The sequence below is a fragment of the Hibiscus syriacus genome, unplaced genomic scaffold (genome assembly GCF_006381635.1).
Source record: "Hibiscus syriacus cultivar Baekdansim isolate YM2019G1 unplaced genomic scaffold, ASM638163v2 tig00110721_pilon, whole genome shotgun sequence".
NCBI lineage: Eukaryota > Viridiplantae > Streptophyta > Magnoliopsida > Malvales > Malvaceae > Hibiscus > Hibiscus syriacus.
In genome coordinates this window covers 344,610-358,722 of record NW_024062839.1, presented here as the reverse complement: position 1 = coordinate 358,722, position 14,113 = coordinate 344,610, and the positions used below count along the sequence as shown (strand labels likewise).

General features: G+C 33.6%; 2 protein-coding genes across 2 annotated transcripts; one reads left to right on the top strand and one right to left on the bottom strand.

Annotated features, from left to right (window-relative positions):
• The first annotated feature begins 5,526 nt into the window (after window positions 1–5,526).
• LOC120139050 lies at window positions 5,527–6,928 on the top strand. The gene is made up of 4 exons (XM_039154389.1): window positions 5,527–5,651; window positions 5,751–5,954; window positions 6,440–6,607; window positions 6,700–6,928. The coding sequence occupies exons 1-4, from the start codon at window positions 5,646–5,648 to the stop codon at window positions 6,751–6,753; spliced, it is 432 nt and encodes a 143-aa protein (XP_039010320.1). The 5' UTR covers window positions 5,527–5,645; the 3' UTR covers window positions 6,754–6,928.
• A 1,910-nt stretch (window positions 6,929–8,838) lies between these two features.
• Window positions 8,839–11,188, bottom strand: LOC120139035. The gene is made up of 5 exons (XM_039154383.1): window positions 10,841–11,188; window positions 10,574–10,734; window positions 10,347–10,377; window positions 10,082–10,184; window positions 8,839–9,023 (listed from the first exon to the last, which is right to left on the bottom strand). The coding sequence occupies exons 1-5, from the start codon at window positions 11,147–11,149 to the stop codon at window positions 8,923–8,925; spliced, it is 705 nt and encodes a 234-aa protein (XP_039010314.1). The 5' UTR covers window positions 11,150–11,188; the 3' UTR covers window positions 8,839–8,922.
• Between the last annotated feature and the right edge of the window lie 2,925 nt (window positions 11,189–14,113).

Genomic DNA, 14,113 nt, shown 5'->3' with positions numbered 1-14,113 from the left:
TTATATTTTTAATTTAAATATTTTTTTAATTAAACAAGTCATCAAACTTTCTAAAATAATCAATTAAGTCTACATACCACATCAGCGCTCATCGTTTACTATCACAATAATATCATGAATTGTCACATTAATATTGTAAATTATCATGTAAGTTTGTGAACTGTCATGTAAGTGTCGTATCATGATAGCAAGATTCAGGGCAACTACAAAAGCATTGAACTCGACCAAAGTGGAGTATCATGATAGCCCCATACAATTATATCACCTTGGCACGGAGCAATGGTTACCGTAAGGATAACAATAGGAGAGAACCCTTGGTTGACCAATGCTTGATTCTAACGAGTCATTCTAGGGATCATGAATTCATGACAACGAATGGGATTGTAGGTGTTATTCAAATATGTACTAGCAAAGGAAAATTTGGATGAATCACTCCATGGGTCGATATGCATACCCGTGAAACTATTGATTCCCACCCGCCAGAAGAGGCCATCTTGTGTGGCACCCAACACATGATGGATCCCTCTCCATGCAAAAGAGGAGTTATTGCCCAACTTAGCATGTAAGATATCATCTGGGAAATATTTGGCACGTAATACCTTATCAATAAGACAACTAGGCTTTTTTATAACTCGCTAAACTTGCCGAACCGAACTTTTTTTCGAAAATATTAATCGAACCGAATAAATTTCGGTTAATTCGGTTAATTTTCGAATTAACCGAAAATTTTTAAAATTTTTTAATTTATATAAAAATTAAATATTTTATAATTAAAAAAAACAGTTTATAATTAATTTAAATAATATATAATTATAAAAAAATTTTATATAAAATTTTTAATTAATTAATATTGATTTAGGTTTAAAAGTTATTAGATCTTAAATTATTAATTGGGTTTTAAATGGTTTGGGCTGAGCCCATATATTATATATAATATATTTAATACTTTTTAATTCAAAAAACAATTTACAATTAATTTAAATAATATATAATTATAAAATAAAAATTTTATATAATTTTTTAATTAATTAATATTGATTTAGTTTTAAAAATTATTAGATCTTAAATTATTAATTGGATTTTAAATGGTCTGGGCTGAGCCTATATGTTATATATAATATATTTAATATTTAAAATTTTATTTCGGTTAATTCAGTTAATTAACCTATTTCGAACCGAATTAACCGTTAACCGAATATCCAAAAACCTTAACCGTTCTCCGACCGAACTAATTTGGTGACCGACCGAATTAATTTAGTTCGATCGATTAATTCGATTAAAACTGAATTTTAAACACCCCTACTAATATCTACGCATCCGCTGTCTGATATTGTACGACTGTGCAATGTCATATGTGAGAGGGTTTTTTTTTTAACTAGACCTCTTTCCTATAAAAAATGATTATTTTTTGAACTTATAATTATTTAACATTTTCAAGTTACTATTTTAATTGCATGATTCATCGGCAAAATTGCCCAAATAAAGCTATGAGAATGTTTAATTCCCAATTTAAGGATGTTAGTCCATTATTTCCCCAAATGGGGTGAATGTTACAGGGTTGGATGCATTGCTTTGGATCTCTCGGCGTCTTCACATTCGTTCAAAGATCTCTCGACGTCTTCAACACAAAATTTTCCTGCAGGTGGATCTCTTGGCGTCTTCCATGCAGGGAATGCTGCAAGGCTTCCTCGTACGATAAAGCTCCCGAAGTAAAGTCTCTTGACCCATTTTTGTAACGCCATCGAACCGTCGAGCTCACTCTCGGTTTTCTCTATAACAACCCGATCTATCTCTTCATCAGTATTGCTTTTAACTAATAGCTTGTTTGAATGATCAGATGATGATGACACACATCGTTTATTTACTGATTCGGATTGCAAAAACCTTCTGATTCTAGCAAAGAACTTAAGCTTCCTACGAGAAAGTAACCAAATAGAAGATGAAGAGGAAGACATGCTCTGAGTTTGAGAGGGAGACATGGTTGGAGAAGGGAAATTCAAAGAAGTGGGTTTATTGTTTATATAAACTACTGCGAACAGAAACCAGACAGCCACCATTGCTCTCCATTGCTTCACCGTTCAAACCAGCTTTTATAAAGACCCAACCACCTAGAAGCTTGCATGGGGGTTTTCTGCTACTGTCATCGGTTCTCCCTACTGGTTTCGCCGAAGCTTTATCGTACGAGGAAGCCTTGCAGTATTCCCTGCATGGAAGACGCCGAGAGATCCACCTGCAGGAAAATTTTGTGTTGAAGACGCCGAGAGATCCTTGAACGAATCCAACACCCCTGTGAAGACGTCGAGAGATCCAAAGCAATGCATCCAACCCTGTAGCATTCACCCCATTTAGGGAAATAATGGACTATCATCCTTAAACTGGGAATTAAACATTCCCAGTAGCTTTATTTGGGCATTTTTGCCATGATTCATCACACCTTTTTTTAAATCAATTAACCAATTAATGTACAACGCATGATTTAAAATTTAATTTCCTTTAAATTTTAAAAATTAAAATTAAAAAATTAAAATTTTTCAATATTTTACAAAATATCTCAAAATTTTAAAAAAAATCCAAATAATCCAAAAAATCTCATCGTCAACCATCATTACTGTCGACGATCACCCACTCATATGACAACCACCACCTGTAGCCCCACACAAACAGGGGCAGGTCTCCCTTAGGGTCCAAAGGGGTCTCAACCCCTATAAAATTATTTTATATTCGGTGTATTTTGATCTAATAGGATTTGGTTAATGTAAAACTAACTATTTAAATTAATAAATATAAGAATTTATTAGATATTTAATCAAGTAGGGGGCGAACTAAAAAATAATAATCCAATACCAACAACCAATTGGTCTAGCAGGATGAAACACTAGATCCCTTAAGCAAGGTTAGGTGTTCAAATATTGACGATTGCGAATGCAACAAACTGGGTTGGGAGGGCTGCCCTTGCATCTACAGTATCTGATCCGAATTAGTCGATCAATAAATTGGAAACCAGTGGTTAAAAAAAGGAATGATAATTCAACATTCTCAATTTTATGGTCTAATAACAATTTAGGTCATTATAAATTTAATTATTAGTCAAATTAGACATTGTTTTCTGAATTGTAAGTTTAAATACCTATTAAGTTATTATATTTTTCTAAAAAAAAATATTTCGGCCTCTATTTATATATAATCCTGACTCCGTCCATGCACACAAAGGGGTTTAACCCTTAGGATTTATGGATTGAATTTAAGGAGTTGTGTTTAGAGATTTTGGGATTTTAAAGATTGAGGCTATGATTGACCGATGACAGGTGGGTAGACAGACGACAAGGGCGACAATGGAAGGAGACAACCAATGAGTAGGGTTGGTGCTAGGGATGGCAAACGGGTACAATTTCTTGGATTCCGTACCTTACCCGTTCCAATTAGGGCGGGGATGGGTATAACTTTAGTGGGTAGTAGGCGGGTGTGGATTTAGAAAGTGGTACCCGTCGCGGGTAGTGGGCAGGTGATGAGTTTGAGATCTTACCCGCCCCGCATCCGCCCGCCCACTAAATACCCATTAAATTTTGGACCATTATGAATTAGGTATAATTTTAGAAACTAATTTATAAACCTTAATATTGTATAACATATAACTTATAATTTAACCAAATATTAGGGATAATTTAACCAAAGGAACAATGTTGAACAAGTTTGCTGAATTTGTAGAGCAAAATAATGATGCAATTTTAGAAAAATTTGATTTGGACAGTTACTTAGAAACTGCCAACATACCACTTGTTGATGATTTTGATATTCTTAACTGGTGGAAAACAAATGGAAATAGTTATCCTACTCTCCAACAAATGGCAAAGGATATTTTGAGCATTCATGTCTCTACTGCCCCATCAGAATCTGCATTAAGTACAGGTGGAAGAGTAATTGGTGCTTATCGTAGTCGACTACTTCCAAGGACGATTGAAGCATTAATGTGTGCTCAGAATTGGCTTTGGGTCGATATTAAAGGTAATATTATTATTTAGTCTATATTAGTTGTCAAATTGTGCTTAATTATCTTATTAAAGTTTAGTTACTAACTTATATTAGTTTTCCTTCTATTATATATGTAGGTAGTAGTGAATTTAAATTGGATCGCTCTCAATTGGAGGAAATATATAATAATATATAATGATGATTGTAATACTGTTGTAACAGATGTCACAAGTATTGTATGAAATTTAAGAATGTTGTGCCAAAGAACAAAAATATTATGTGTTTGTCATTTATGTTTCTAGACTTTACTTATGTCTTTAATTATGGTGTTTTATGTACATTAAGATCTATGTTAACACTTAACTCAGATAATCCTTTGTTTATTTTATTATGCTTCTTAATGGACGTGTTTGTTTTATGTTTGTTGCTTATGTATAATTTAAGGTTGTTGTCAGACAGTCTAGCCGGGTACGTCTCCAGTTGGGTAGGGGTGTGGGGATGGATTTGAGAATGTACCAGCGTGGGCGGGTGTGGATTTGAGAAATTTTACCCATCATGGGTGGTGAATTTGAAAATATTATGTGAGTATGAGGATAGGGAAGGGGGCATCCGCACCCGACCCGCCCATTTGTCATCCCTAGTTGGTGCTTTGAAATTGAAAGAGAAATTTTACCCATCATGGGTGATGAATTTGAAAATATTATGTGAGTATGAGGATAGGGAAGGGGGTATCCGTACCCGACCCGCCCATTTGTCATCCCTAGTTGGTGCTTTGAAATTGAAAGATTTGGAATTTTTTGAGATTTTAGATATGTTTTGGTTTCTTTTAAGTAATACTAATATCTTTAAATTTTTTTAAAAGTAATATTATAAAAATTATAAACGTGTCACGTGTTTTTTGAATGATTAATTGATTTTAGCATCATGATAGACAATCATGATAGACAAAACATATATTTTGAATGATTAATTGATTTTAGCATCACGATATACAAAACATATAAAATAATAATGTAAAAAACGTTAAATATTTATATTAATAAAAATATATATTTAAATGAAACAAATGTTATTTATAGTTTAAGTAATTTATTTTTCATATTATATTAAGCCTCTTTTAAAAACTCAAATCAAATGATAAATCTATAGTAAATGTTGTATGCTAAAACATATCATTAATATGACACATCGAAAGACACCATAATTAAATTATTTTTATTAATTAAATACTAAAATCTCAATGACCATTTCATAATTAAAATATTTTAAGAATTTATTTTTTATATTAATATATTTTGATATATCATATTATAATATAATATTTCATTACCTTCAATTTAGAAATTTTCCAAATCAAAAGGCGAAAATAATGTCTAATGACCATGTTTTAGCGGTTAACCCGTCTTTTCTCCCTCTCTATCCCTCTCTGGTTTTCACCCCTTTTTTACCTTACCTCTCTGTTTTTTTTGTCCGCTACTGTGAGTTCCTTTGCCTTTTACCTAACAGAAGTTTTGTTGCTTTGGATGCCCTATACCTCTACCCCCCCTACCCCTACTTTACCCAATTCCTTTCTTTCTCTTTCATACCTCCTCTCCCCGCCCCCCTTTTAAATTCGCTAGAATTCATTGAGAATCTCCAAGATATTCCAACACTCCTCTCTTTCTCTGTGTAACATTATGGATGTTAGTAAAGCATTCCCTTTTCTTCCTCTATGTGTATCTATGCTTCAAACTCATCACTTTAATGTCTTATTGTTGTAGCTGATGAGGATTCTGTTGTAGGAATACTATACAAGGAGCCATGTTCCAGCTTTTGGCAGCTGGGATTGGAACGACGACCTTCCTTTCACTCAGTGTTTCGAATCAGCAAGACAAGCCGGTTTGTTTCGTTACAGCTACTCGGAGGATCGTGATCTGTATGTTGCTGGTGATCATTATGATAATGATCTTGTTACTCCTGCCATGATCGTTGTTCCACGTAGAAGGGTAAAAAAAACCTTAAAAATCATACCAGTTTATTTTCTGTTTCACTTGTTCATGTGCATTGACTTAATTTTGATTCATTTGTTTTTGAGTTGTTTCGTTTAAGGGGATTCCTGGTTACAACAAAAGGGTCCAAAATGTCAAAAAAGTTGAAAGAAAATTGCATGGAAAGGAATTTACTTTGCGTTCATTGCTTTAAGATTATTATAACGTTGGAAGGACGAGAAAAGGACATTGGCGTGCTCATAAATGAAAGGTCTACGACCTAGGAGCATCCATGTGACTTAGCAGAAACTTTTTGTTCTTTCTATAGACAAGAAATTAAGCGTTAAGTTGTCTAAAAAAATTAGGAAGATAAAGAAAAGCTTGTCCATCAACTAAAATGGTAATGTGATGAAATAATGACGATGGGGAATGATAAGCATGCATTGATTCAATGACAGTAAATGTATTATATTTGGTAATAATGCTGAATGAAAATTTTGCAGACAAAAGTACGACAGTCCAATGTTAAAGGGAAAAGGCAAAGCTGGGAGATCAATGACGTGAACGAACCACCAAGTCCCACTCCTATCCACCACCGGCCAGCACCCAAACCGGTTGATGAAGACCTCTATAAAATTTCCCCCCATCTCCTTTACGCAAAACCCAGAAAAGTATGTTCTAGTATTTAAAATCCCACCAGAATCCTATTGATGCCATTCTTTTTATATTAATGTATCCAACCCTTTGTGTCTTTTTGGTGCAGAAGAGAGGGTTGAGCTTCTTTTCGAGCTGCATGGTTCCTGCTTGTGTGTTGTGAAGCTGCTGTTTTGCCCATCGCCAAAGTTCATGCTTAAGCTTTTTCATGTACAGGATGAAGTCATATAGTTTTAAGAGGATGATGAGGATGGGATTATTGGGTTAAGAAGTGAATTAATATAGTTTTTATTTTACTTCTATTGTTATGTGAGGGTTATTGTAGGTAGAATCTTGTTGTTGAGGTGCTTTTTTTTTTTTTTGCATTGCTCAGTTTCTTGTATTGGAAAGCTATTTTTTAGAGGTTTTTAATGAAAAAATGGGATTTGGAGAAAAATAGTTGAGTGGTTGGAAGTTGAATACACGGGCCAGATTATCACTAATTCATTCATATATTTGGGTTTAGCACCAGATTTGACTCTGGTTTGAAGGGTGCTTAGTGGTTGGAAAAGTTGAAAGTGAAACAAAACAAATAGGTTAAGTGACTACAAAGAAGAGCATTTGCTTTCCATGAAAGAAACAGAGAAAAGGATAACGTGTAAAAGAAGAGAGGAAAAGGAAGTGACTCCTAACAGATAAACATGGTTCCTTCTTTTATGTGATGGGTATAGTACTAATCAGAGCATTAAGAGGGCCATTATCACACTTGATTACTTCCAGGTTTCTTTTCTTAAGCAGATTTTGATTTCTTTTTTCATTCAAAGTAAATGTGATTAGACGTTCCCAAATTTACATGGTGGTTCTCAAAGTTGGGATTTTTCATTGACCGGGCCCAATCCGAACCGGTTGATGATTAATCTATCAAAGATTTTGCCCTGCACAAACCAGTACAGCTGCCACTCAAAAAGTCGGAAAAGAGAAAACTCAATCCAGCAGTTGTAATCAATATTGGTGAATAAGATGAGTCAATGTCATCTCTCCATCTTGTGTGAGAAACGAAATCAATTTCCCCAGGCATTCTTTACTAGCATTAATGCGTCTCTTCTGCAACGTTCCCAAGTTGTAAATGTGATCTATTAATGCTGCAATGCTTTTTAATTAATTTCCAACTTACTCCCTTGAATATCGTCACTCTCGTTTACTGTGCAACAGATGAGATGAAAGTGAGTTATCGGGAGGCTTTCTATTTTGCATTTGCACCTATGATTTCTTTGGATTTTTTTATGATTCAGATCGTCCAACCTCTTTTCTTGCATCTCTGGATACGGAAGCTGCTTGCCCTTTATATGTCTGTCTATCTTCCAACGAAATTGATCTTCGGGCAGGACTTGATTTGCCCCTCCTTTTTATAGTCCTTTTTTTTACTCATCGATAAAAAAAGGTTCAGTCTGGATTTATCACACCTCCAAGACCAACACGCGCACGCGCACACACACGATTGTCGCTTGAATCATGAGGATTTAGCCGTTAAATGTTCGAGCGAATAAATTCCGTCGGGATTTCGACTGATTGATGGCTGTTGTAGCAGCCGATGGTGGTGAGGGGATTGAAATTAGGATTATTTGGGATTTTGGGTTTTTTTTTTTATAATTTCAAAAGGATTTTGATTTTTTCTAAAAATAATAATTTTAAGATTTTTTAAAAAATAAAAAATAAATTTTATATGACTGAAACGTATCAGATAACGACCATTACGATTAAGGCCCTAAAAGTGTAACATTAGACACCTACTTTTATAGTGTAACATTAGACGCTAAAAGTCAATTTGAAGTATAGCATAGACACTTAAAAGTGTATTAAGCCTATATATATCTTTAGACACTGAAGCCAATTGAAGTATAGTTTAGGCAATTAAAAATGTATTAAGCCTATATATATATATATACACATGTTACCATATAGAACTTAAATATTCAATAAACAGGTGATTCGAATCTCTCCACGAGAAAGTGAAACTGTTTTATTTCCTCCAATTATCTCATTCTTATTTTCAATGGACACACTCATTAATCATCAAGTCAAATCATAAATGTAGCGCTTATAGTCAAGACTTTAGGCTATCAGCACATCTTGAATTCACATCCGATATCTACAACTCCTTGAGAGATCTCATATAAAATCATAACTTTATCCATACTGCTCACGGGTACAACATTCCGCAATACAAGAACGAAAAACCTTCGCCCTCTTATGTGGCAGGCAAGGCCTGCTCAAGGGTAGTCTGGATCTATATCTGCTAAAAGAATCTCGATGCCAGTCATCGCTTCCTAATACCCTTTCTTTCATTATACTCCTAATCACTATCAGAAAAGTATCTCTGAGTGTCAAATGGCTGGTTCCCAGAGTTCGAATTGTAGCTGTTCGTGGCATTTTGTTCATTGATTGGTGCAAATGCTGCAATAATACAAGTACACAGGTGCTCCAATATAAGAAATACAATACATTGCATATGATATTTGCATGCCATGCATAACTGAAGTTCTCATGCATTTTACATGACATGAAGTGAATTATTTTATGGATACATCTAGGATCCAATTTCTCATGTAAGCTTAACCATCCCTATATTTAAGAAAACACAATGAAAGGATCCAAATTGTAAATCAACACATACGAAACACTTTCTCAGCTAGTTGGAAGTGCATATTGAAGAAAAATGCAGCTTATGTGTGATAGTCTGCATCGAACAATTGGCAACGAGTTCAATGCATTTTCATTAGTTAAGTGAAATAACAATCGAAACTATTACCCTGAGAGCCCCCAAAACCTCTATTAAAAGAAAGCAATGCAGAAAAAGGGTTCAAAATAGAATTTTGTTCTTGAGTAGCATAAAAATTTTGCAAGCCTTCCAGAGCAAAACTATGATATAATCAAACTCAAATTCATTTAGATAGTTAAGAGCTTGGGCTAAAGCTTTCATCACTACAATAACAAGCAATAGACAAAATAGCTCAAACAATTATTGATTATAGTTTTAGTTGCCTTCTTCATGAATATGGGCACACTTCTTCAGTAACAAGCACTAGACAAAATAGCCAAATTGGAAGGGATTTACATAGAGGTGGTAATTTGGCAACTGTGTTGTTTCTTGTATGGTTGGTTTTGGTAGCGAGCAAGCATATTAAGTCAATTCAAGTTAGCTTGAAGATATGTAAGGTTGGTTTTTCAAGTGCAGATACACTTTTGATGAGTTTTAATCAACAACATGCATATAGCGATCAAGTTTGGATTCAAACCATGCCATGTTTCATGTCAGAGCATGACATTCAAGATATTATCTTCCCTGGTAAATTAAGTTTCATATATATATATATATATATATATGTACTGCAAGTTGATCGGTTCGATTCAGCTTTTACTACCTCTAGATCTATAGAATAGAAGCATAAGCAGCACCTCAAATTTTCTGTATAAAACATAAATAACTTGAAAGTTGAAAGAATTGAGCATACCTTTTTCTCTCATTCTTTTCTCTCTATCAAATTCAAACTTATCCCGAAGCTGGTTGACTTTCCCTAAGTTATCAGCTTGCCTATTCCTCACAAAGCCTTGATCCTGCAGTCGGAATACATAATTCAATGTAATGTCAAGAAGAAGATATGTTCCAAAATAATAACAAAAGGCGGAAGTTCCATGTATTCAACATGGGACGACCATGATATGATTGAATTGGCTGTTTATGTCAAGCCACCAACAAATAGTGTAAAACTTTCACACCTTCATAAGATCGGCACGAGGTCCCCTGCTCCTATAATACCAAACAAAGGGAGTATGATTAAGCATATTATTTCGAGTTGAATCCTAAGACAAATTAATATTGTGATGATGCATAAGTACTTCCTCAATCAAGGCATCTAACATTTACAAATGGCAAGGAATCTAGTCTAAAATATGTCTCTATTATTAATTAAATGAGGACGAAGAAGAAACCATCAAGGAGAAACCTGTAAGGGTTAAAATCTTGATCGTCCTCCTCCGCGGACTCATACTTGGCATGATCTTTAGCAATTTTTTTGGAGTAACCCTCATCCCAATACAACCTCTCCCAATTTTCTCTAAGCTCACTATACAGTTCCATGTACTTTTTGCACCAGGGCTCATGCTCCTTCAGTAAAACAAACAAGACCCAGAAAGACAACATACTATTAGCTACAGTTTTCAGCGTATTTTTGCATTATTAAGAACACTAGTAATTATGGTTTAGCGCTAACCGATTCTTTAATAACGAGGCGCGTGCGACGCATGAACTGTTCCCTTAGCTGCTTCCGACGCTTGTTAGGGATGTTGTCTCGGGGGACGACGAAGCGCTCCCGTGGGGGCACATGATCTCCGATCTCGTGCATCTCGCCGTCCACCACCCACCACTCGGATTTGTCTTCCGTTTTCGTTAAGGGAAATCCAGAGCCTGAGGTCCTGGGCCGCCGCTTGGAGGAAGCGGCATCATTTCTAGCGAAGCGGAGTTGGTGAGTGGCGGAACGGAGGCATTGGGTTAGTGTGTGGAGTCGCTTTGAGGAGAGCATGGATATTAATTATGGAATCAGGCGTTGGTATTTCTTCGCAATCCTCACTCTGTAATCTTTTAGGTCTACTATCGCCACCCCAAACTGTATTTCTTTAAAGAGTGTTTTATTATGCCTTCACTCCTTGTACTCTTTAGAATTCTGGACATCTGTTCCTATATTTTTGGAATTATTCATCCATTTATTTAATTTGACATTTAAAGTCCAATCGATAATGGTTTTAATGAATTTCCAATAAAATTGTGTATGTATCATTTTTAATTCGAAGTTTTGATTTAAAAATTAAATTTCATTTTATAGTACATACATATTTAACAAAGATGTCGATTCAATCTTATCTTGAGGAAGGAAACTGTGGAAGTAATTTGCTTTAGGTGTTTATCATATCAAACGAATTTAACATAGATCATTTTATAGTGTTATTTGATATTTTTATGTTAGAAAATATCCCTAATATTTGACTAAATAATTATTTTTATTTTATTTTTTAAATTATTTTAATTTACAACGTTTTATTTTAATGTAAAGAGACCCCTCTACAAATAAAAAAAAGTTAATTACCAAATTTGGGATTATTATAAGAGACAAATGATTATTTTAATCAACGTTGGGGTTAATTTTGATATTATGCCTTTTCTCAATCCATTTTATATTTGGATTCCATTTTATGGAATTAGAAAAACATGTTTTTGAAATAAAATTTTGAAAATATGACAGAAAACTGAGCTGGAGGACATGTTACTCACAACCTTCAAAGATCTCGAACCGTTCTTTAGGGAAGTGGTGGTAAAATTTGTAGTGTTAATATCATTAAAACTAATAACGTGAGTTACAATGATTTCAAAACCTAATCCCCAAACCTGCTAAGGGCTCCATGATGCAACCACTTAGGTTAATTTTCACTTCAGAAGAAGAAAGAAGAAATTGTTTCAATAACGAGAAATCATAGCACTTTCGATAATACACTCTCTCTCTCTCCAAGCCATGATATCAGATGCAACTTTAAAAGCTCCCATAGAAGTGGGATAAAAGTAACATGTAAGCCGTCCTTAGCCATGCAGGTAAACAATTACAACATGTTTCAGTAGAGCTTTAACCAAAAATCGTTTTGTTCGAACGCGTTACAATGAATTCTTCTAAATTCTCATTATATCAACCAAATGAAGAGTTCTATCGTTTCAGCAATCCTAGAGTTCAGGGAAGTGGTGGTAAATTTGTAGTTAATATCATTAAACTAACGTGAGTTACAATGATTCAAAACCTAATCCCCAAACCTGCTAAGGGCTCCATGATGTAACCACTTAGGTTAATTTTCACTTCAGAAGAAGAAGAAGAAATTGTTTCAATAACGAGAAATCATAGCACTTTCGATAATACACTCTCTCTCTCTCCAAGCCATGATATCAGATGCAACTTTAAAGCTCCCATAGAAGTGGGATAAAAGTAACAGTAAGCCGTCCTTAGCCATGCAGGTAACAATTACAACATGTTTCAGTAGAGCTTTAACCAAAAATCGTTTTGTTCGAACGCGTTACAATGAATTCTTCTAAATTCTCATTATATCAACCAAATGAAGAGTTCTATCGTTTCAGCAATCCTAGAGTTCAATACACAAGAACACTTCTATTCCATTCCTCCATATAATAAACTCATTACAACAGAAACAAAGCATTTCTATAAAGCAGCCAAAATTTGTATATATGAACAAAATTCAATAATTCAAATATTTATACCATGAGATGCTCAAGAAGTAAAGCTTTTAATAAGCAGAATAGATAATTGTCGCAACCGTCTTTCGGTTGGGCCCCGAAATTAGACTTCGACTTGAAAAATGTGGATTGTAGTCGCCACCGATCATTTATTTAAAACAAATGGGTTGATCGGATACCCTATTTTTTACCTGATCTGCGTCTTTCCAAAGATGTGTCGGGTTCGGGAGTCGGTTACGGTCAAGGAAGGATTAGCACCCTTGAACCTTCCTTTCGGTACTACGTAATTTCCAGTTGTCTTTGATTAAGAAAATTGCAAGTTAAATTAAAAGGTAAAATTTGATCCGAATTACTTACACTTAATGAGTTTACGGAAATACCCTTAAGAAATAAGATTTTAAAAGAAAATAATAATAATAATAAAAGAAAGTAACAAAACTAAAGAGTAAACCAAAGAAATAAATGAAACCAATAATAATAAACATAAAATAATTGGATGAAAAAAATGAAATTGAATAAAATAAAATAAATGAAGATAAAATATATATACAAAAAGAATAAAAAGGTAAAGTGTTTTTTTAAAAGAAAAATATAATAAGAGCAAAGAAACTAAAAAATAATGAAATAATAAATAATATATAAAAAATATATATATATATATATATATAATATAAAAATGTATGTATAATATAATAAAAACTAAATAGTAATAATAATAATAAATAATGAAAAATAAATATACATAATTTAACTAAAAAAATAGTAATCATAGAAATATAAATTAATGAAGTAAATATATATAACGTTAGGAAAATATAGTAAAAAAATAGTAAATAAGTAAACATAGATAAAAAAATAATATATATATATATATTATAATAGGAAAATAATATAATATAACGCAAAGAAAAATGAAAAAAAATTATAATAAATAAATAAAATAATAAAATATATACATATACATATAAAATAAGGTTAAATTAAAATAAAAAATGAATTAGGGGTCAAATTAAAAGCAATCGAAGAAAAAAAACGAAAACACGCGGATCCACACGACCCGTTTATAAAATCCGAATAGTTTTTCAAAACACAAGCCTCGGGGACTAGATCTACAAAAATAGATCTCGAAAACGCCCCCGTTCATCGGCCAAAACACTTCTCTTGTTTTCTTCGAAATCAAAACACAGCAAGGGTAAGGAAAAATAACATGCGAAGGTATGAACTTTACCTTTCAAAATATAAATGCTTCGAAAAA

Excerpts from the sequence above, each read along its gene's own strand:
- LOC120139050 (XM_039154389.1), top strand. Across the intron at positions 5,955-6,439 it reads TCGTTGTTCCACGTAGAAGG|ACAAAAGTACGACAGTCCAA; the intron begins GTAAAAAAAACC and ends AAAATTTTGCAG. Across the intron at positions 6,608-6,699 it reads TTTACGCAAAACCCAGAAAA|AAGAGAGGGTTGAGCTTCTT; the intron begins GTATGTTCTAGT and ends TTTTTGGTGCAG.
- LOC120139035 (XM_039154383.1), bottom strand. The coding sequence starts at position 11,149 with ATGCTCTCCTCAAAGCGACTCCACACACTAACCCAATGCCTCCGTTCC. Across the intron at positions 10,735-10,840 it reads GCCTCGTTATTAAAGAATCG|GAGCATGAGCCCTGGTGCAA; the intron begins GTTAGCGCTAAA and ends GTTTTACTGAAG. Across the intron at positions 10,185-10,346 it reads CTCGTGCCGATCTTATGAAG|GATCAAGGCTTTGTGAGGAA; the intron begins GTGTGAAAGTTT and ends TTCCGACTGCAG.